At 45.4% G+C, this 23,386-nt stretch overlaps 1 protein-coding gene across 3 annotated transcripts; it reads left to right on the top strand.

Moving 5' to 3' along the window:
• The first annotated feature begins 5 nt into the window (after positions 1 to 5).
• On the top strand, positions 6 to 17,398 carry LOC139548981 (zinc finger CCCH domain-containing protein 4-like). 3 transcript variants are annotated; one of them, XM_071358994.1, is made up of 14 exons: positions 6 to 323; positions 5,165 to 5,456; positions 5,628 to 5,735; positions 5,849 to 6,107; positions 6,228 to 6,415; positions 6,571 to 6,655; positions 6,861 to 7,006; positions 7,133 to 7,234; positions 7,398 to 7,509; positions 7,701 to 7,810; positions 7,924 to 8,354; positions 8,453 to 8,742; positions 8,917 to 9,165; positions 14,291 to 17,398. In XM_071358994.1, exons 1-14 carry the CDS (start codon positions 244 to 246, stop codon positions 15,955 to 15,957), a joined length of 4,119 nt encoding a protein of 1,372 aa, XP_071215095.1. In that variant the 5' UTR covers positions 6 to 243; the 3' UTR covers positions 15,958 to 17,398. The 3 variants fall into 3 exon arrangements, with proteins under 3 accessions (XP_071215095.1, XP_071215094.1, XP_071215096.1); XM_071358993.1 differs by having other exon boundaries at positions 5,849 to 6,128; XM_071358995.1 differs by lacking the exon at positions 6 to 323 and adding an exon at positions 371 to 1,843 and having other exon boundaries at positions 5,849 to 6,128.
• Positions 17,399 to 23,386: the final 5,988 nt, after the last annotated feature.

Below are 23,386 nucleotides of genomic sequence, written 5' to 3'. Positions count from 1 at the left end.
TTCTCTTTGGAGGAGACAGTCAGCCATTTTAAGTGGATGAGTTTCATTTTACAGCGCAACTGTAGGACGGAGAATCTCAGGACACAATTTCAACCTATTTCTCTAACAACTGTTAGTGGGGAATTGACTACTATGAACTGAAACTCTTCCTTAAACCATTAACAAGTACTGTAGATCCAAGTTAAGTGACGCATAAGCCAGTAGAGTTGTAATTTTTTTTGCACCTAAATGTAGCTAGAGGAAATGGCTGTGGAAAGCATGACTGTCCATCCAAACTCCCCAACAACAACCAACCACGAACACAGTCTTCTCACTGACGAAAGGTCGAGTAATTCTACAATCATATTTCTATCAAACTATTTATTTGTCCTGTGCTTTTTAGGTATAAAAAGCCCGGGTTTCTTTTTCCTTTTTTTCTTTCAAAGGGATTAAACTCGCCTTTTTCTGGGGAACAAGTACAGAGGTAACGAACGCCATATTGAAACGTTGCACAGCGCAAACAGGAAGGTCAAACATGAACCTGGGATCTGTTCAGTTTGAATAAGTATTTCAATGAGTTATTTTATGAAGAAAAAAGACCATCAGTTCAAATAATTGATCCATCAAAGTTGCATCCCCACCAAAGTAGAGTGAATGAAGAAAAAAGATTTTTGCTTGTTAATTGTCCACCATCAACTTAACTAGCAAAAATGTATTTCTGAATAGATTTCAAATTAGCTATATGTCCAAAACGTTTTTGAACACAAAAGCTTTGCAAAATTGCATCGCAAAGACAGAGCTAGCTAACGTTCCAACTCGCTAGCTAGCTGCCCTCCGTGGGAAAAAAGCCAGTTTGCTAACTATCCGCCAAGCCAATAGGGCGAATTTTAACAGTTTCATAATTAATCATTACATTCTAGGTTTCTCAGGTCAGACGAAGACTTGATTGCAATGGATTAATAGCCAGTTGTTGGATATTGGAGGTATTTCCTTTATTAGCACTCATGCTAAGTAACGAAGTGGCTAACTAGTTACGCTAACTACGCAGTTAATTTTTTGCTAGTTAGCTTGCCAGACCAATCTAGCTAGTAAGCAAAGGCCGCCATTGTGCCTGTCTTTTTTTTTTTTTTTAGCAACTAGATAGTTGTGTTGAAAGCATTTTGTCATTGGAATTGATGCAGCTGTTCACTTGTCACCCTATATATAGACAGAGCCCTCTTAAATCGGCGAATAAAATGAATTGATTCGATTAGTTAACGTTAGCTACCTATGAAGTTCGCTATTGGTCCACGGGCTAATGTTAACTAAGCCAACTAGCTAGGGATTGATATAACGTTTAATCACTAACAATTAACAAATTGATACATTTCCAAGGCGTGAAATTGATCATACTAACTACTCAGCAAAAATGTAACAAACGTGATTGCACAATTGTTTTAGCATGCTCATCCACTTTAATGTTTGTGCCACCCATTTAAAACAAAAAAAAAGTTATTACTAGGTCTGTACATTAATGGATTTAACATTTTCTTCCTTTGCAAGTTCAGGAAAAGTGCCTAATTTCGTGCCCCTATAAAGTTTCTTCTCAGGTCAGACTGCTATATTACTTGTTATCCCAAACACCCACCAAATCCCAGCACTGTGTTGAACGTTTGCAAAGCATTTCAGATGTCTAAAAAGTCAAGTAAACCACAAATGTTACCTGATTTCCCTGTCTGTCCCCCCCCAACAACCCACGTTATACCATTTCCACAAACCCTAATAATAAAGTGGGAAGACCACTATTATGTTCCAAAAACTTTTTTGGGGGGGGAATGGTCATACCAGTGCTTTTGAGTGCAGAATGTGAAGAAAACCTCTCACAGTAAGTACTTCCCATCATTTTGATTAAGGCCCATTGTTTGTAGTTTAATTGATTATTAGGGAACTTTTTGACCTTTTTAATTAAGCTGTAATCTTGTTGTGATGATGCATGAAAAGTATTGTAAAATTTATTTTTAAGTGAAAATGTAAGTTTACATGACTGATTGTACCTAGTACTTTCAGCATTAACTCAGTTTATGCTTTTGGAACTACATAGGGTGTGTCCTGTGCACGCACACAACTTTATAGCAACTGTAAAGGTTGTCTTGTTTGAAGTGTGATTATCCTTAGATTGCGTATTATTTATTTTTATTAGGCTATATATTTGGATCCAAGTGTAACTTTTTTTCTGTTCATAGTTCCTTGGCGTAGAGTAGACTAGAGCCTTATCTAATTGGCAGTAGTGAGTGCTATCATTTCCTGACCCCTCTGTTGTTATTGGAGTGATGCATCCTTTTTTTTGCAAAGTCTTTGATGTGGGCTATTAAACCCAGAGGAAGCTGTTGACAGGTGTTTTGCATTTGCCATTTAACACATTTGTCAGGACATCTAACCAGCCTGACAATATAATTTTTATATACAACTCTTTATTACCGTAATGTTAATAAACCAAAACACCTGTAACCTCAGTTTGAAATAGGCTACTACATAATGTTATAAGAGTAAGTTTAGGTTTGTCTAGGTTTAGGTAAGTCTAGGTTTGGCTAGACCCTAATGTCTCTTTACACAGCGAAATGGTTTGGCATAATCCCAGCCAATGGGAGTGGCACACCTCTGTAGAAGTATAGGTTGGCTTGACTGGCATCTGAACTGAGCAAAATCATGATAAAGCGTTTTGCTTGTCCGCAGAATCCTGAATACTTGAACCTGGCACCCCACTAGAGAAAGGGGCAAGGAGTCAGAGCTATGTCAGTAGAGCCTTTGTTCTGTGTACGTGCCCATGTCAGTCCATAGAACCCCCAGCAATGCAAAGTTCTGCACTCATCAAGAATGGCCTCATTGTGCCTCTTGAAGGACATGAGTGATCTTGATTCAAGGGTTGGCTGTGCTGAGTTAAATTATGTTGACTCCATTGTTTTATGCCAGGTGGTAATACCATGCCATTGACAATGAAGGAAAAAATCAAAATCAACTTGCAGTTTTAGATGAATTTGGTTTATTTAAGAGTGACTAGATCTATATCTGGTCCCTCTCTGGCTGAGAGTAAACTTAGGATAACTAAACGTAAGGAGGAGCAGGAGACTTTAGTAAAACCCAGCAACCCTCAGGCCCAGGAGGAAAGTCATGTCCTACATAGGAAGTTAGTATGTTGAGGATGTGGTGTGGACTGTTGGTGTGAGTATAAAGAGAGATCAGTCAACATTTATTTGTGTCAATTGGCCTATAGGCCTATGTCCACAGATTGGGTCTGTATGCTCGGAGTATAGTCTATTCTATAGCCTACATCGAACTCATTGTTTTACTACCAAAACCATTTCTGTGTACTTTGGCCAAAAGTCAGAATTCTAATCTGTATTTGAATAATCAAATAAAGGCCTAGCCTGTACCATTTTGAAGTTAGGCTATACCAGACACTTAAAGCGAGACTGTTACTCAAGCCTGCTCTGATCAGGGTCAGCAAATATCCCTTCACTCTGTAGGCTGGACTCTGGCTATAGTGACGCTTCAAATGGACATAGTGGTTATATCCTACTTATCACCCTCCAGGCGGCGCACAATTGGCCCAGTGTCGTTAGGGTTTGGCCGAGGTATGCCGTCATTGTAAATACAAAATTGTTTTTAACTGACTTTCCTAGTTAAATAAATAAAAAATACAAATCACCACCACCACACATGCCTTATTGTCACGCCAGTGTATTTCAGTAAATCATGTAATGGCGCGCCTCTGTGGAACTACACCTTGAAAGCTGGCAGGGGGAAAAGGTATCTGTTTCTAATTTCTTGTCTGTGTTCTCTAGCCACATTTAGGCCCAGCTATTCCAGTTTTAATACAGTTTTAACCATTGCAGTTTCCTGTGTAATGTTTGAGATTTGTATTGGTTGGTGGTTAAATATTTTCATCTTCTAAGCAAGCATATTGCATGCTGTTGAGGACTGTTGACAGATGAAATTGACTGATCTTCACTGATAAATAGCAGACTGTTTAAGATCATTTTTGTTATGTAAACTCTTTGATCTCCCCGCACAGGAATGACTAGCTCGATTTAGTGATGGGCCTATTGCTTTCAAAATGTCCTTGAAATGAATGTTGATGTTGAATCCACCCTGTATATTGAAGGCCAACGGATTCTGCATGTCCAGCAGTACTGAATCCCCCTCCCCACCAGTTGCATCATCATAGTTGCATCACTCTCAACTTTTCCCAGTCCAAAGAGACAAAACAGTGAAGCTCAAAGTGTACACATTATACACACATGGAAATGTCATACCTATAGCGAAATGCAGAGAAACTTTTACTGATTGCTGTCCCATATATTAACTGCCATATAATTTGTTTACCACAGACCACACCCACCTTACCCCTGTCCTCCTCACGATAACTCAGCTTGTTTTGACACAAATAACACACAGCCTTTACACCCTAGCAGTCCTATCTCCAGCATACAGTCAGTAGGCCTATGTGTTCAATCTAAGAAAAACATGATCTGGCCCTCTGACTCTCAGCAGACACTAGGTCCTTTATGTCACCCACAATAACAGCCAACTGTCAACCCAGTCACCCAAACACTCATAACTCATCAGAATGTTCCAGCAGAGCAGCCTACGTTGTGTCATGGTTTGTGGGTGAACGGTGGTGTGATTAACGTTTGACGAGTTCAGAGAAACGGAGGTCTCAGACATTATCATAGGATAACAACAGCTGATTGGCCCTGAGGATAACCGCATTATCTCCACTGTCAAGACAAACGTACAGAAATGCACAAGGAAACGCCGTAATTAGTGACTGAAACCCACAAATTAAATTCTTCACGTTAGAACATGAGGGAAGTGACACCCTCGGGGTATACAAGTCATCAATGTAGAACGGGTACACCTGAATTTTGCAATGTTACCTCAACCATGAAAAAGGAATGATCCAAATTCCCAACCTAGCACTCAGTTGTTAATGCCATTTTATTCCACTTTACCTTTTCCCAGACAAAAAGCTTTGATCCCTTATTATTGTGGTCTGGTGGTGGTGTCTAGGAATGTAATGTTCACCACCCAGGAACCATCCACCTGTCCCATATTGGGAGTCCAAACATGAACTACGCGTTTGAGACCGGAGTGTGGCTTGAACAGCATTTTGATGTCCTGTCTATCTGTTCTCTGTTTGTCACAGACGTGAGGATGGTGAGCTGGAAGAGGGGGAGCTGGAGGATGATGGTGGAGAGGTGGAGGTGGCAGAGGAGCCCAGCACCGGGGGAGGAGGAGAAGATGGAGGTGAAGGTGAAGAAGCAACAGCAGCAGAGGCGGCCCCCCCAGAGAAAATTCACCGTAGCAAAGAGCGCCACGCCAGCGGCGACGAGAAGGACGACGAGAAGGCCCGCCGCCACAAGAGGAAGAGGAAAAAAGAGAGGGAGCGGGAGAAGGAGAAGAGGAGAGCCAAGAAGAGACGCAAATCCAAGCACAAAGTAAGATAGCGTGTGTATGTGTTTCACATCCAGCTCAGCTCTGGCTTTCATCGTCCTATACAGACCCTTCAGATCAGGGATGTTATTGCTTTCTTACTGTTTAGTCTAAATGTTTCTTCGTACTTTGTCACTCAACCTATCTCTCTTTCTGTGTTGTGTGTGGTGTTACAGCGTCATGCCTCCTCCAGTGATGACCACTCAGACTTTAGCGACGACTCTGACTACAGCCCAAGTGAGAAGAGGAAGTATCGGGACTATAGCCCTACGTACCCCCCTTCTGTAAGTTACCCCATGGCGGCACTCTAAATCAAATGATACTTGCTGCAAAGTTGCTAGTCTGTTTGTCACCATGTAATTACAGTGGTCTAACAATGATTTTGTTTCCTACCCAGTCCCTTGGAGGTTACCCAGCAGCCCCGTCCTCTGGCCACGGGGGCCCCATGCCTAAGAAGGGCAGCTACGTAAAGATGGACAAGCAAAGCTACGGGGGCTACGGCGATTATGAAGAGGAGAACTACGAGGGAGAGGAGGATGAGGAGATGGGCGATGAAGACTACGATGACTTCACCAAGGAGCTCAACCAGTATCGCAAGGCCAAGGAGGGAGGCAGCGGCGATGGAGGTGGAAGGGGCAACTGTCGCGGGGGCAGAGGTAGAAAAAATGGGGTCAGAGGTGAATTGAACGACCCTTACTAGTTTGCTTGCATGTCCCTGCATGCCGTGGAGATGCTGACACAAGGTGCTGACAGTGTTTCTTTTTCTTTCTCCACAGGAGGTAAAGGTCGTATGAAGAACCAGAGAGGTCGAGGAGGCATGAGAGGAGGAGGGCGTGGAGGTAGAGGAAGAGGAGGGAGCAGGGGTCGGGGACGAGGGGGCAAGATGGGCGGAGACAATGAGGACGGAGAAGGGATGATGTATGGAGGAGGAGGAGGAGGAGGAGGAGGAGGAGACGAGATGGAGGTGAGTCAAAGACGGTCATCCTCTGGCCCCAGATGCACAGATCATTTCACATTGTTTATCAATGATACTGGTGTGCTTGCTAAATTATATTGTTTTGGGAAAGTATATTGTTTTGTTTCTGAATTGTTCCTCATCCAGTTGATGTTGTGTTCTAGTATGGAGATGATGACTATGACCATATGGGTGAAGATGACTATGATGAATACTCTCAGTACAGGAAGTCCAAAGACCGTGGAAGGGGTGAGTTGGCTGTCAGAATGTGAAGGATTACCACTATTGTTCACACTACACAATACTTAGTCATGCTACTGTAATACAGACATGCTAGGTTAGCTGTTCTGATGTCCTTCCTAAGTAAACATGCTTTGCACCCAATCCAAAATGGTTGCCTGTCTTGTTCCATTGTAGCCCACTGATGAAGTGTCTCTCTCTCTGCTCCAACCAGGTGGTAAAGGTGGGCGGGGCCGGGGCCGGGGGAAACAGGGGCGTGGTATGAACCGGGGAGGCCGAGGGAGGAACCGGGGGAGAGGCCGAGGGGGCGGAGACCAGGGTCACGATGAGGACAACAATGGAGACAATGGGGACATGGGGGTGAGAATAAAACCAACTACAACACCTTACAGACCTGCTCGCTCATCTGAATGAATACTCAACCTGTACAAGTTTCTGATAACACTCTGAAACTGGTAATTCTTGTTTGCTTGTGTTGTGGTGCAGGATGGAGGAGGAGGCCAGCACAACAAGCACCAGGGGGACAAGCACCAAGACAAGAAAGGGAAAGCCATCTGCAAGTACTACATGGAGGGCCGCTGTACTTGGGTAAGAAGGAAATCATGGAATTTGAGCAGAGATAATGTTCTTGCCAGGCATTCTCAATAGAATGTCAAATCATTCTTCTTCTGACATATGTTACCGTCAACTGCTTTTTAAAATCTTGTCCGAACGTGATTTTTATTGTTTTAACGCTTTGCCAACTTTCCAGGGGGAACACTGCAACTTCAGCCACGACATTGAGCTGCCCAAGAAGAAAGAACTCTGCAAGTTCTACATCACCGGCTTCTGCGCGCGGGCTGAAAACTGCCCCTACATGCATGATATCCTTTACCTGCAGTCCACTTTTTATCAGATAGGACATTTCCTATATTTCCTTCAGTGTGTGTTTCCAGCTAGCATAGCTAGAACGGCCATACTAGTTGTCAAGTTTAGTATAGCCTATATCAGTGCTACCCCCGAGACAGTCTTTGAGTGAGTTCAGTCCTTCCATAGTTCCTTAACTCCCCAGCACGTGATTTCCCCTGCAAGCTGTTCCACACCACCGGGAGCTGTGTGAATGGAGACGAATGCATGTTCTCCCACGAGCCTCTCACCGACGACACCCAAGACCTGCTAAACAAGGTGAGCCATCCTCAAGTGGATTTAGACACCAATTCTCTCTGTTTCTTTAACTCACTCTCCTCTGTGTTAGTCTGTTAACCCCTTTTGACCACCTTTTCACCTCATGTTTGTAGATGCTGGCGGAGGATGCCGAGGCTGGAGCTGAGGATGAGAAGGAGGTGGAGGAGCTAAAGAAGCAGGGGATCAACCCCCTTCCCAAGCCTCCTCCTGGGGTGGGCCTGCTCCCGACACCGCCCAGACCAGGGCCACCCGACAACTCTGGCCCTGGGGACTTTGGATCTCCTGGACCACCACAGGGCCCCATGTCCCCCAACGGCCTCCCCGGCCCAGGGCCTAACCAAGGGCCCGGTCCCTGTCCTGGTCCCATTCCCGCCTACCCAGACAGTTGCCCCTACCAGGGCCCTCCCAACCCCAATGGTCCCGCACCCCCATCCATGGGCCCACCACCCCCCTGTCCTGCCAATGGAGGGAAGAAGATCCCCTCGTTGTTTGAGATCAAGGTGCAGCCCACGGGACAGCTAGCTCAGAAACTAGCTAATCACAGGTGAGCTTTTCACATCCATCCAAACCTATTTATGTGGTTTTTATAGTTTGAGTATGCGCTAGGAACATGGTATAACTCAACGATCTTTCTCTCTGCAGAGGTCAGACCCCAGGAACTGCCACAGGCCAAGCTGGCGCCACTGGCCCCCAAGGGCACCCCGGTGGGCCTGGTGGGCCTCCGCCTCGGTTCCCTCCACCTGGCATGATGCCCCCAGACATGTCCATGGGTCCTCCCCCACCCATGGGCCCTGGAGGACCCCCCATGATGCCAGGCTTTGGCCCAGAAGGGGGGCCTATGATGCCCCCCGGACCTCCTCCAGGGGGTAACTTCTTTGATAACTTCTTCAACCAGCAGCAAGACATGAATATGGACGGGGTGGTGGAGGAAGGTGAGCTGAGCTGATATCGTATCACATCATGAACGAAGCATACAATCACTGTTCGCATCAGAGACTAATGTTGGCCCCTCAATATCATTTCAGATTGAATCTAAACCTGTGCTGTTATGTGTCTCTGAGAGTGTTCTGTATTGTAGTTGTCAACCTTCCTCCTGTACCTTTCAGGTGATCACTTCCAGGGCTTTGGAGGGATGGACGTGAAAGAAGCAAGAGGATCGGGAGGAAACCAGAGCTCCGTGGGAGGCCCCGACGTCCCCGCAAACGGAGGCTCGGCCAATCAGCAGGCGGGGATGGGAGTGCCTGACTTTCTGCCGCCGGCCCAACGCATGCTGTTCATGAGAATTCAGCAGAAACAGCAGGAGGACGAGGAGAGGGCCAGACTTGCCAAGGGGGTAGGAGAGAGGGACGCGGAAGGTACGCTCTATATATATACACATACACACAGACAGACAGACAGACTGTAGACCAGGGGTGGGCAACATGCGTTCAATATTTTTGTTATCCTAAAATTCAAAATCACATATCTAAATGATCCTTGGTATGACCATTTTAAAACAATTTCACATGTTAGCTTAGTAGACCCCCCCAGGGTCATCATGGGCATTAATATGGAGTTTGTACCCTCTTTGGTGCTATAACAGCCTCCACTCTTCTGGGAAGGCTTTCCACTAGATGTTGGAACATTGCTGCGGGACTTGCTTCCATTTAGCCACAAGAGCATTAGTGAGGTCAGACACTGATATTGGGCGATTAGGCCTGGCTCGCAGTCGGTGTTCCAATTTATCCAAAAGGTGTTCGATGGGGTTGAGGTCAGGGCTCTGTGCAGGCCAGTCAAGTTCTTCCACACCGATCTCGACAAACCATTTGTATATAGACCTCACTTTGTGCAAGGGGGCATTGTCATGGTTAAACAGGAAAGGGCCTCCCCCAACTGTTGCCAAAACTGTACAGTTGGCACTATGCATTGGGGCAGGCAGCATTCTCCTGCCTGGCATCCGTCAAACCCAGATTTGTCCATCGGACTGCCAGATGGTGAAGCGTGATTCATCACTCCAGAGTGCATTTCCACTGCTCCAGAGTCCAATGGTGGCAAGCTTTAAACACTCCAGCCGACACTTGGCATTGCATATAGTGATCTTAGGCTTGTGTACGGCTGCTTGGCCATGGAATCTCCTTTAATGTAGCTCCCAACGAACAGTGCTTCCAGAGGCAGTTTGGAACTTGGTAGTGAACTCGGCGGTTCCGTTCTGTGAGCTTGTGGCCTACCACTTCACGGCTGTGCCGTTGTTGCTCCTAGACGTTTCCACTTCACAATAACAGCACTTACAGTTGACCAGTGCAGGTCAGAAATTTGACGAACTGACTTGTAGGAAAGGTGGCATCCTTTGACGATGCCACGTTGAAAGTCTCTTCAGTAAGAAGAAGCTCTTCAGTAAGGCCATTCTACTGCCAATGTTTGTCTATGGAGATTGCTTGGCTGTGTGCTCTGTATTTATACACCTGTCAGCTAGGGCTGGGCATTATGGGTGATATGACGATATATATCGTGTGACGATAGAAAAATGTCTATCGTTTCATATTATGCTCTATCGTTTATTTCGTTGTGTCGCAAATCACACTCTTTACGGCAATATTTTTTGTCAATTGGACGTTGCTTTGCGTGTAGAAGGAAATTTGCAATACAAACAAACACGGAGGAGAGTGAATGTGACACAGAGCACGGAGACCGTACCTAAGAGAGGCTACTTCGGTCGCATGGACGTGGTTTGGGTATGAAAAGTCTGACACGGACCAGAAAACCGTCCTCTGCAAAATATGCCGCAGGCCGGTCCCGACAACAGGCTCAAACACCACCAACCTCTTTTACCACCTACGGAAGAATCATGTGAAACAGTACGGAGAGAGTCTACGGATGAGACCCAAAAAAGTACAGTCGAGTGCTCAAAACAAACCACAGACTCAGACGTTGCAAGAGGCTTTTTCCCACAGCACACCATATGGCAAAGAATCACGAAGATGGAAGGAGATAACAGCTGCCGTTACAACTTACATCTGCAAAGATATGGCCCCAATCTCCACAGTTGAGAAACGGGGGTTTCGTGAGTTGGTGCTCAACACTCGACCCAAGGTACCAAATGCAAATGCCTTTTATTTGTTGAGTATAATTCAAAATGTAATAAGAAATAGGCCTTTACGTGTGGTCATTTTATATAAACTATTTATTAATTGAATTGACAGAAAATGTATATATTGTGATATGTATCGTTCTTGGGATATGAAATGACCTATATCGGGATATGAGATTTTGGCCATATCGCCCAGCCCTACTGTCAGCAACTGGTGTGGCTGAAATAGCCGAATCCACTAATTGGAATCGGTGTCCACATACTTTTGTATATATAGTGTATGTCAAATTATAATAGACCTATACGTTTTCAAATAACTATCCTTTTTCTGGCCTGCAAATTGCTTTTGATGAACAAATTGGTCCGAAAACATTATTGCCCACCCTTGCTTTAGACACTGTATTGATGACTATTATGCTTAGACACTAATATAATGGCAAGCCAGCACAGACAAAAACATAAGTACTTCTACTGGGCCTGGTTAACCTGGCATGACTCCATCTCAATTCTCCATAGACAAAACAAACAATTCCCACTGACACCGTATAAACAGTGCATTGGCAGTGCAAACACTGCAGGACTATGCTATATTAATACCGACACCATATAAATACTTGCTCTAGGTCGCACTCACCCGTATAGGCTACGTAGAGCACATAAAGTAGGTTGAGTCGAGTGCATATGCTGTGTAAACCCTGGCTACATCCCTGGCTGCACCCTGGTCTAAAGTGTGCTCTATAAAGGGAATAGGGTGCCATTTGGAACGTATAGAAAGCTAATGGTATTATTAACAAGTCGTACGGTTTTAGCCTCAAAGTGCTTGCGTAAATCTGGAAAATGTACAGTGTTCCTGTGGCCTTTTGTTTTGTTAGAAATGTATATGTGTCCTGAGGAGGCAGGAAATGTCTGTATGACACCGCTGACCCTCACTTGTAACCCTCAGCAGAGTCAACATCCTCTGGGCTCTGGTTGTGTAATACACTCCCATGGATCGGATTAGTGACTCCGATGGGCCTCTACTCCACTCCGTCCCTAGGTGGAGCTGTTGGTGTGTGAGACTACTAATTATGTTGGGCTCTGACATTGATTTAGGTCAGGATTCCCCAACTGGTGGCCCGTGGGCCAAAGTTTTATTGGGCCCCATAAGTTTTCTGAGATAAAAGACTAAAAACACTAGGAAATCAGCTACAAATTATTTTAATTTTGGATATACCGTGTGAAGTCGTAAATTTACATATACTTAGATTGGAGTCATTAAAACTCGTTTTTCAACCACTCCACAAATTTCTTGTTAACAAACTATAGTTTTGGCAAGTCGGTTAGGACATCTACTTTGTGCATGACACACGTAATTTTTCCAACAATTGTTTACAGACAGATTATTTCACTTATAGTTCACTGTATCACAATTCCAGTGGGTCAGAAGTTTACATACACTAAGTTGACTGTGCCTTTAATCAGTTTTGAAAATTCCAGAAAATGATGTAATGGCTTTAGAAGCTTCTGATAGGCAATTGGAGGTGAGTCAATTGGAGGTGTACCTGTGGATGTATTTATGACATCATGGGAAAATCAAAAGAAATCAGCCAAGACCTCCGAGAAAAAAATTGTAGGCCTCCACAAGTCTGGTTCATCCTTGGGAGCAATGCCTGAAGGTATCACGTTCATCTGTACAAACAATAGTACGCAAGTATAAACACCATGGGACCACGCAGCCATCATACCGCTCAGGAAGGAGACGCGTTCTGTCTCCTAGAGATGAACGTACTTTGGTGCGAAAAGTGCAAATCAATCCCAGAACAACAGCAAAGGACCGTGTGAAGATGCTGGAAGAAACAGGTGCAAACGTATCTATATCCACAGTAAAAATGAGTCCTATATCGACATAACCTGACAGGCCACTCAGCAAGGAAGAAGCCACTGCTCCAAAAGCGCCATAAAAAAGCCAGTTTACGGTTTGCAACTGCACATGGTGACAAAGTTCGTACTTTTTGGAGAAATGTCCTCTGGTCTGATGAAACAAAAATTGAGCTGTTTGACCATAATGACCATCATTATGTTTGGAGGAAAAAGGGGGGCGCTTGCAAGCCGAAGAACACCATCTCAACCGTGAAGCACGGGGGTGGCAGCATCATGTTGTGGGGGTGCTTTGCTGCAGGAGGGACTGGAGGGAGGAGGGACTGCCAATGTCAGCAGCGAAACCTTAATGACTTGGAGAAGATCTGCAAAGAGGAGTGGGACAAAATCCCTCCTGAGATGTGTGCAAACCTGGGGGCCAACTACAAGAAACGTCTGACCTCTGTGATTGCCAACAAGGGTTTTGCCACCAAGTACTAAGTCATGTTTTGCAGAGGGGTCAAATACTTATTTCCCTCATTAAAATGCAAATCAATTTATAACATTTTTGACATGCGTTTTTCTGGATTTTTTTGTTGTTATTCTGTCTCTCACTGTTCAAATAAACCTACCATTAAAATGATAGACTGATCATTTCTTTGTCAGTGGGCAAACGTACAAAATCAGCAGGGGATCAAATACTTTTTTCCATCACTGTATGTAAACTTCCGACTTCAACTGTATGTTCCCAAGTATTCCCACGCATAATAGAGATACATGTGATCGTATACAAATGTTATCAAGGTTTGAAATTATTATGTTTTAGTCAAATATGTTTGGTATTCTTGCAGTCTACAAATGATTTGTAATTGTGTTCCGGCCACCTGACCATCCGCTCAAGAAACAATCAGCCCACGGCTAAATCTAGTTGATGATCTCTGATTTAGGTGGTTTTCGTTAGGGATGTGACAAATTGACACTTTTGCTTTACGTTTAAATGGCTTTTTAAAAATCGGTTTTCCATTAAAACAATACAAAAAATCATACAATTCCACATCAATGCAGAATGATAGTCTTATTACCTTTGTATGGCCACTAGGGAATGGCAATGAAGTTATATCTATCGCAGTCATATACCGTTGAAAGGGCCTTGGCTAAGGCTATAAGGGGTCAGTCACCAGGCAGACCGTCAGAACCGTGCACTAGGCCTTTATACCGGCAATCAAAAGTTGTATCTCGCAATGGAATGCTGAATCTTGCAATTTCTTTGCTTGTAACATCTTCAAAAGTCAGTAAAGCAGGGCCTGTCATCAATGAAATAGGCTAGGATATTTTACACACTACAGACCGAAGACTGAACACTCAGTCTCATCATTAGCAAAGAGCAGGCGAGCCAGCTGCACTGTGATTTTAAAAAAATTGTGGGGGGGAAACATTCTTCTTAATGTTAAGGTTTTAAAGTTTTAACGTTTAAATGTTCACACCCCTGGTTTTCAGTGGTTGTGGTTCTACTTTATACTTTACAGACCGTCAGTACGGTTGACTATGTCACTGATTCCTGTTGCTCTATCTTCCAGGTGACTCAGCTAACTGGTACTCCAGTGAGGATGAGGATGGAGGCGGCAGTGTCACATCCATCCTGAAGACGCTCCGCCAGCAGAGCCAGGGGCCCCCCAAACCTGAGGGTCCTCCCAGCGACCCCCGCCTCCAGAAAGGCTCCCCAGCGCACCCCTCCATCCGACCGGCGGACTCCCGTCAGGGGGACCCCCGGCTGGCCCGCGACCCCCGCCTCTCCCGGGCCACAGACTCTGCCCAGGCGTTGGACTCTCCCAACCCCTCCTTGGCCACCGTCACCCCTGCAGACCCCCGCCTGGCACGGCTCGCTACCGCCACCCTCACCCCCAAACCAGACGCCCCCCTGGTGTACAAGCCCCCGCCCCTCACGGCTCCCCCTGCAGAGGAGGAGGAGACGGAGAGGGTTCTGAGGGATAAGCCTGTGCCCATCCCCCTGGACCCCCTTATGGGCATGGCCCTGAGGGACCCACGCTCCCAGCTGAGGCAGTTCAGCCACATCAAGAAGGACATTCTCCTGCACATGCCCCCCTACGCTAAGACAGTGACATGGAACCCCGAGGACCTCATCCCTATCCCAATCCCTAAACAGGACCTCCTCCCCCTTCCCCCAGGCATCCCCCCTGTCTCAGCCTTGGACCCCCGCCTCTCACGCAGCCAGCAGCGAATCCATACGGCCCTCCCCCCTACCCCACCCATCCCCCCTCCCTCCTTAGAACCCCCAGCCCCCTCCTCCTCCCTCCCAGACTTTGAACTGCTCTCTCGCATCCTCAAGACTGTTAACGCCTCATCCGGCCCCTCCCAGTCATCCCCTTCTCTCCCCCTTGTCCCTCCACCGGCCTTGTTGCCGGCGCCTCCTGCTTTGTTTCCCACCCCTGTCGACAAGCCCGTCGATCCTCGAATGTCCCGCAAAGCCCCCGCTGACCCCCGGCTCCAGCCGCAGAAATCTGTCCTGAAGCAGCCTTCAGGGTCCCCTGTCCCCCCTCTGACGGTCACCCCGGCAGCCCCTCCACCCACCTCCGGCTCCTCCTCCCCCACCATCGCCCCCTACGACCCTCGGCTACTGTCTGCAGGTGGAGTGGGTCGTGGAGGGGGAGCGGGTGTAGCTGGTGGCAGCAGTGTGCTGAGTGGTATCAGTCTTTATGATCCCCGGACTCCTGGTGCAGGTAAACTTGAGGGCCCTGGTGCTGCCACAAACACTACCCCCAGCAGCGGCCCCACAGAGCCCAAACCCAGTGAGGCGGCACCAGCCAAGCCCAAGGCCAAGGAGCCCCTGTTTGTCCGTAAGTCTGCCCTGGACCAGCCGGAGCCAGAGAAGAGCAGCGAGCAGTCCACTGACCGATACAACAGCTATAACCGGCCCAGGCCCAAGCCCGCACCCTCGCCCTCCACCGGGCCCCCCGGAGGTCCTGCTGCCTCTGTCTCCTCCACGGCCGGACAGGGCCCCCCTGGTGGTGCTGAGCAGGCCCCGGCGGGCGTCCACAACCTGCCTGTGTCCTCGCTCTTCAGCATGGTGAAACAGGCCAGCAAGCCCAGCGGGTCCGGCAGCCCTTTTGGTGGGAACAGCCCTGCCCAGCCTGGCGACACCACCACCACCACGGAGCAGGACAATGCTTCTCTGAAGGAGGTTTTCAAAGGCTTTGACCCCACGGCATCACCGTTCTGCCAGTGATATCTGAGCCTATCCTGATCGAACATTGTTTTAGAGACGAACACTGAACGCATCAGCAAGGAGCGCACTGAGGCAGAAGTTGGACTGGCCACAGACTGTGAACGTTTGAACATGTTGCTCAGGCGTCACACCTGCAGTGTTTGCTAATGAGATTCTATAACAGACTTTGGGGCCGGGGAGGGAGGGGGTGTGGGAGGGAGGGAGGGGGTGTGGGAGGGAGGGATATGTCAGAGTCTGGGAAAGAGCGAACTCTATTTTAAAACAAACAGATGTATAAATACATGTATTCCCTTTACGAGAGTCCCTCCCTACTTTAAGAGAAAACAATTATAGGACAACAAAAACGAGTCCACAGATTTAAATGGGCTGTATTTTGTCATTTATGCTCCCCCTAGTCCTGTTCATTTTCCTGTTCATTTGTTTGTAACTCCAGTCTCCAAGCTCTCCCTTTTATCATCCGTTCTGTCCATATCCCACCAACCCGTTCACCTCAATAGCTTCCACTGTGTCGCCGTCAGAAGAATACTTGTCAATCATTGTAGCTTTTCTAGTACAATCACAGGCAAAGATAACACATAGAGAACATTCACTGCCACTCCCTCTGCCTGTTGCGTTATAACAGTACAGTATATTATATATGAATACAACTCTTTTGTTGCTTGATTTGAAGTCATTTCTTTGCACTGTCCGCCTGTTATCTGCCAGTCTTTCCCCTCTGTTGGCTCTCTTCTTTTTTTATATTTGAGCCCTCTGCTCTGTCAGCACTGTTATCTCTAACCTCTTCTGTCTGTCTGTTGTGTGTCGGGGTGAAGCCTATGAATATGTCGGCCATGTTGGTCCCACTACCCCACACAACCCTGCTTGAGGTTCCACTCACACCTCTCTGCCAGAGTCAGAACTGTGAATTGAAAACCACATAGTCCATCTGTCACGTGAGATATGATCATTTTAATTTATTTTTTATACTTGAGATATCTGCCTCTCCTGTCTCCTCCCTATGTCACATGACAGTTCATTCGAATCATTTGATATTGTGTGTGTGTGTGTGTATATATATATATATATATATATATATATATATATATATATATATATAATTACACGTGTGTGTGAATATTATATATATAATTAGAAAGAAATACATTTATTTCCCCTGCATTTAAGTGGGATGCAGCCTGTAACCGTGAGAGGAGAAACAGACACTGACATTCTTGTTTTGTTGAAGGTTCAAACAAATAAAATAAACTCAATTCCATAGAGGTATGAAAGCCTGGCTACACAAGCATCTAGTTTTTTCTAGTTTTGTTTTGCCCTTTGCAAAAAAGTGACTGCTTTGTAAATTGAACAGTGTCCTGTTTGACGAGAGGTAACATTTTGTAACTGTTCACTGTAGGGGAGGTTGTGAAGTATTTAATAAAGGCGATACGTGATCAACCAGTAACTGACCAGTGTTTCTCGTAGTTTGGTGGGCGGGCAGGCGTCTCTGGTAGTATGTCATCATCTTGTCATCCTAGTGTTTCCTGCTAACCATGATCCCTGTGTGACTCATTTCCTTACATCTCTTGGCTCCAGGAAGTCACTTCATCATTAATCCCAGATCTCTTTAGCTAATGGTGGATGTCCACTGAGGATTTACCCCGGTGTTTTACCCAAAAGGCTCAGACTATTTTGTTTCCATCTACGCGGGCTGGAACCTGTGTCTCACTGGGACATGGCTCCAGCAGACCTGCTCTGACTTGGAGCCAAGGCAGGTCCCTGGGTACTTTTTAGCTTGCATTTACATACACAGTAACAATGGCTAACTGAACTTTAACACCTTCTCACAAAGCAACAGTCTTGAATGATGCAGAGGTTGTTTCTGCCCGCCACAAGTCTTTAGTGTCACGCTACTGATGGAAACACATTGGGCTTGTTCGACGTTGCTGCCTACAGTGAAGTCGACTGCCGACTGACTGATCTACGAAGAACCTTTCATCATAAATAACTACTCATTATTATTTGTACTGTAGATCAGTCAGTCACAATTTACCCATGATACATTACGGTTTTGATACTCAAACACGGCCAAACGCCACGCCCACGAACGTTAGCTTCTTCTTTGCAATGAGTCTGGATCTGAGTACCTCCCTGACCCTTCATCGAATACGAAAACATTCGAGGCCATCTGATTGGTCCAGAAACTGATGGGTTGGGCCAGAGCCCGTACACAAATGGGTAAAGCGCGGTTTGAAAACTCGGCATTGGCTTTGATAGTCTGGTTAGAGACGATCCAATCGCTGATTACTTTGTTTTGTACAACGCCCCTCCTTTCCCCTCGTCACCACAAATGACTTCAATGATTGCAGTCTCAGACTAAATTATGTAGCGAATGACAGAGCAGTGGAAGAATTTAGTGTGAGTCATCAGGCTAGGTGACACCCTGGTGTGGAGGTAAGTCTAGATAGGAAACCACCATAATGGTTCCTACCTTACACAGGATCTCAAACAGATGGGTTAAAAACCTGACAACCTATTGTTGGTTTCATATGGTTTAGTGTCACTTTGAGTTGCAGGCATGGTTGGCTGCTGAAGAACTTCTAAGAGTGACTTATTCTTAAAACATGTATGTGAATGTTGAGGTAGTGAGTATTCAGGCCACTGATTCCATACTGTATTGGGAAATTCTTGGGCTGCACCCAGTTCTTTTATGACAGGAATGCCTTTAGTTTTTGGCATTCAGGACAGGGAGTGTTACTTAGGCATGATCCCAAAACTGCTCATGACTTTCCTCACGATCCCCCTGACGAACAAACGAACAAATCTGCAACAATACCCCAGGAATGTACGTACCAGAAAAAGATCATTACGAAATCCTACTACAGTAGTGTTTGTTTTTGGTTTTATATTTGATCCTCAGCTAAAGACGAGCCTACTTTGAGTGTTTCCCCTCCCAAATCATCAGAAATGGTTGCTTTTGGAAACCTTGAAAATATGTTGATTTTCTTTGGGCAGAATCTGAATAGTAGCAAATAGGCCTACCGCTTACAGGCCACGAAGGCAAATAAAGAACACTTTAACATAGATATTTTTTTACCACATCCTCTTAAATCTATATGAAGTGAAGGTACCTGCTCCTGGTGTGTGTGTGTATATATATATATATTTATATATATACAGTGGGGAGAACAAGTATTTGATACACTGCCGATTTTGCAGGTTTTCCTACTTACAAAGCATGTAGAGGTCTGTAATTTTTATCATAGGTACACTTCAACTGTGAGAGACGGAATCTAAAACAAAAATCCAGAAAATCACATTGTATGATTTTTAAGTAATTAATTTGCATTTTATTGCATGACATAAGTATTTGATACATCAGAAAAGCAGAACTTAATATTTGGTACAGAAACCTTTGTTTGCAATTACAGAGATCATACGTTTCCTGTAGTTCTTGACCAGGTTTGCACACACTGCAGCAGGGATTTTGGCCCACTCCTCCATACAGACCTTCTCCAGATCCTTCAGGTTTCGGGGCTGTCGCTGGGCAATACGGACTTTCAGCTCCCTCCAAAGATATTCTATTGGGTTCAGGTCTGGAGACTGGCTAGGCCACTCCAAGACCTTGAGATGCTTCTTACAGAGCCACTCCTTAGTTGCCCTGGCTGTGTGTTTCGGGTCGTTGTCTTGCTGGAAGACCCAGCCACGACCCATCTTCAATGCTCTTACTGAGGGAAGGAGGTTGTTGGCCAAGATCTCGCGATACATGGCCCCATCCATCCTCCCCTCAATACGGTGCAGTCGTCCTGTCCCCTTTGCAGAAAAGCATCCGCAAAGAATGATGTTTCCACCTCCATGCTTCACAGTTGGGATGGTGTTCTTAGAGTTGTACTCATCCTTCTTCTTCCTCCAAACACGGCGAGTGGAGTTTAGACCAAAAAGCTCTATTTTTGTCTCATCAGACCACATGACCTTCTCCCATTCCTCCTCTGGATCATCCAGATGGTCATTGGCAAACTTCAGACGGGCCTGGACATGCGCTGGCTTGAGCAGGGGGACCTTGCGTGCGCTGCAGGATTTTAATCCATGACGGCGTAGTGTGTTACTAATGGTTTTCTTTGAGACTGTGGTCCCAGCTCTCTTCAGGTCATTGACCAGGTCCTGCCGTGTAGTTCTGGGCTGATCCCTCACCTTCCTCATGATCATTGATGCCCCACGAGGTGAGATCTTGCATGGAGCCCCAGACCGAGGGTGATTGACCGTCAACTTCAACTTCTTCCATTTTCTAATAATTGCGCCAACAGTTGTTGCCTTCTCACCAAGCTGCTTGCCTATTGTCCTGTAGCCCATCCCAGCCTTGTGCAGGTCTACAATTTTATCCCTGATGTCCTTACACAGCTCTCTGGTCTTGGCCATTGTGGAGAGGTTGGAGTCTGTTTGATTGAGTGTGTGGACAGGTGTCTTTTATACAGGTAACGAGTTCAAACAGGTGCAGTTAATACAGGTAATGAGTGGAGAACAGGAGGGCTTCTTAAAGAAAAACTAACAGGTCTGTGAGAGCCGGAATTCTTACTGGTTGGTAGGTGATCAAATACTTATGTCATGCAATAAAATGCAAATAATTTCCTTAAAAATCATACAATGTGATTTCCTAGATTTTTGTTTTAGATTCTGTCTCTCACAGTTGAAGTGTACCTATGATAAAAATTACAGACCTCTACATGCTTTGTAAGTAGGAAAACCTGCAAAATCGGCAGTGTATCAAATACTTGTTCTCCCCACTGTATATATATATATATATAGCATCCCTGATCTCCTTAAAGCCCAGTGCAGTCAAAAACGTGAATATCCTGTATTTTACACATATTTCCACACTATGAGGTTGGAATAATACTATGAAAATGATAATGCACTTTTAGTGTACGAGCTGTTTGAAAAGACAGCCTGAAATTTCAGCCTGTTTTGGTGGGATGGAGTTTTGGCCTGCTTGGTGACATCGTCAGGCGGTAAATTAGTTAGTAGACCAATAAAAAAGAGTTCCAATCCTCTCTGCCAATAACAGCTAATTTTCCGTTTTCCCCTCCCTACTCAGATCACTCCCAGACAATCCTAGCAAAATTCTTGCTTGAGAAATTGTTCTTTGCTAAGAAGCTATTTTTGTTTATTTTCAACCATTTTAATTGAAAACGATCACAGTAAGGTAATTCATTATTACCCAGAAATTATTTGATATTGAGATAAAAATGGCTGCATTGGACATTTAATTATGGGTTAAAATAGGTCAGGATTGGAAGGCACCTGGGATTTGTAGTACTGCCATCAGCTAGGGGCTCCTTCTGTGTATTCAGTACTCTACTAACATTCCTGCTTGATCACTGATCAACATCAGCTGAATCCTTCTAAACTCTGGTCTGAGCTGCTTTTCTGGAGGAGTCAGCCACAGAAAACATTAACCATCATAAAAAAAGGGTAGTTTCCCAGACACAGATTAAGCCTAATCCTGGACTAAAGAGCATTCTCAATTGAGAATCCTAATTCAAAGCCCTAATAAATCCAGGACTAGGCTTAATCTGTGTCTGGGAAATCGGCCCTTAAAGTTGCACAACATTGTCATGCCATCTTCTTTTCATCTTCTTATGCATCAGATATGCAAACCTTTTCAGGGCCAAACATTGGAGACAATAGGATTTTTTAAATTTGCTCCCACGAACAATGTACTTTAGCATTTTCTCAGCATCAGTGACATTATTGTATATTTGAATGAACAGACTGACATCAACCCCTTGGTATGTGTCTGGTGGAGATATGACACAGAGAGCTTTCTGGTGTACACATTGTTGTTGTGTTTGGTGGAGTAGGCCCATGTTGCATGCCAGTGAATGTCTCCCTGTGGGCAATGAATGCACACATCTCAAAATGCTGATAATATCCAAAACAATAAAACAGCCACAGTCTGGAGTGAGTCAAATTATAGAAAAATGTACTGCTCTTGATGTATACATGGGAAGCTTACCCACATGGGGTCAATTGTGTTATTTTGGGGTCGGGTGGGGTGTTGAGGAGGGTTTTTCTATTCCTCCTCTGTGTGAACAACATGTACCCCTCCAAAGTGTTGTGCCAAACGTCTGGGACCGTCAAGTTTGCAATTCCCGTGGGACTTCAATCCCAGCTTGTACCCCTCCTCCCCATTTCCTCTGCCCTTTGGAAGAATTCCACGCAACACTTGCTTTTCATGAGAATACTCCGGTCTGCGTACGGTAGAGACAACCTTGCTCCTCCACGCCACAGTGACTGTTTAAGAAACTTCAAAACAAAGCTCTGGCTTCCTTTGGAAATAACACAGTGAAACATCCAGTCCTCTTTAGCAGGCCCCTTCCCCTTGACTCACTACTTTATAGGTTGATGCTTTGAAGTACTAAAATAGGTTATTATGCAGTGATCTATTATGGGTGTTCAGGAACAAATGTTTGACTTTTTTTTACTGCCATGAAGCGGATATGGTTTGGATATGGATATGGATATGGTTTGCAGATATGGTTTGTTTTAGCGCCTGCATTTCATTACAGGCTCTTATGAACTGATAGTCTGAGAAAGTAATATCTATATCAACAGGGAAATAGGATGTAGGTGTTTCTCTACTCTGAACCAAATGGCATTATGATCTACAATACAACCAAGACAAGCGGCACTGATTTAGGGTGATTAAGAAAACAAACGTGTTGTCAATTAATAAGGCCTTCCAACATTCAACATCTCCCAATCCTGTTGTGGTCAAAAGCACACAAACTCAGAATCCATCTGTGGAACAGGAGAAAGATTTATTCCAACTGTCTAAAAGTCACCTGTAGTGCCCTTGAGTCGGCACCCAAACTCCAACATGCCCCTCTGCTCCAAAAACATGTTTTTCAGGGTAGACTTTGGCATGAGAAATTGTGAAAAGGCCCTCTGGGTTCTCACTGTGTGAACTTGCTGCCCCACTCACTGTGAAGTATTGTGCCCTCCATCCCCTTGAGACTTGGTCACATTCAATGAGCCGTGAGCTCTGTTTATTTATCTTACTGCTCAGCTGTAGTGTTTCCCAGGTTCACTTTTAGTAGTGTCTGTGTGTGTGTGTGTGTGTGTGTGTGTGTGTGTGTGTGTGTGTGTGTGTGTGTGTGTGTGTGTGTGTGTGTGTGTGTGTGTGTGTGTGTGTGTGTGTGTGTGTGTGTGTGTGTGTGTGTGGTGTGTGTGCGACTTCTATCGAATCAGGTTTAGTACATAATCTTTCCTCCATTAGGTTCAAAATGTTCCAGCCCAATGGACCATCTACCAATCATTGATAAGTAGCCATCCGCCCAGGTTTGGCAGTGTAGTGTTTAGTCCCTTCCTCTCTTTCTTTGTTGTTGACTATTTTGGTTTGTTTGCTCTAGCATGCCCTTATCCATGACCCACGAATCCACCCTGGCCCTGTCGT

Source organism: Salvelinus alpinus, chromosome 22 (genome assembly GCF_045679555.1).
Source record: "Salvelinus alpinus chromosome 22, SLU_Salpinus.1, whole genome shotgun sequence".
Classification (NCBI taxonomy): Eukaryota; Metazoa; Chordata; class Actinopteri; order Salmoniformes; family Salmonidae; genus Salvelinus; species Salvelinus alpinus.
The sequence above is the reverse complement of the archived record's forward strand: the minus strand, read 5'-3'. Positions and strand labels throughout refer to the sequence as shown.

Bases quoted from the DNA above. Each gene is read 5' to 3' on its own strand.
- LOC139548981 (XM_071358993.1), top strand. From the start codon at position 244: ATGGCTGTGGAAAGCATGACTGTCCATCCAAACTCCCCAACAACAACC. The intron at 7,235-7,397 runs GTAAGAAGGAAA...CCAACTTTCCAG, and splicing joins TGGAGGGCCGCTGTACTTGG to GGGGAACACTGCAACTTCAG. The intron at 7,811-7,923 runs GTGAGCCATCCT...TCATGTTTGTAG, and splicing joins CCCAAGACCTGCTAAACAAG to ATGCTGGCGGAGGATGCCGA.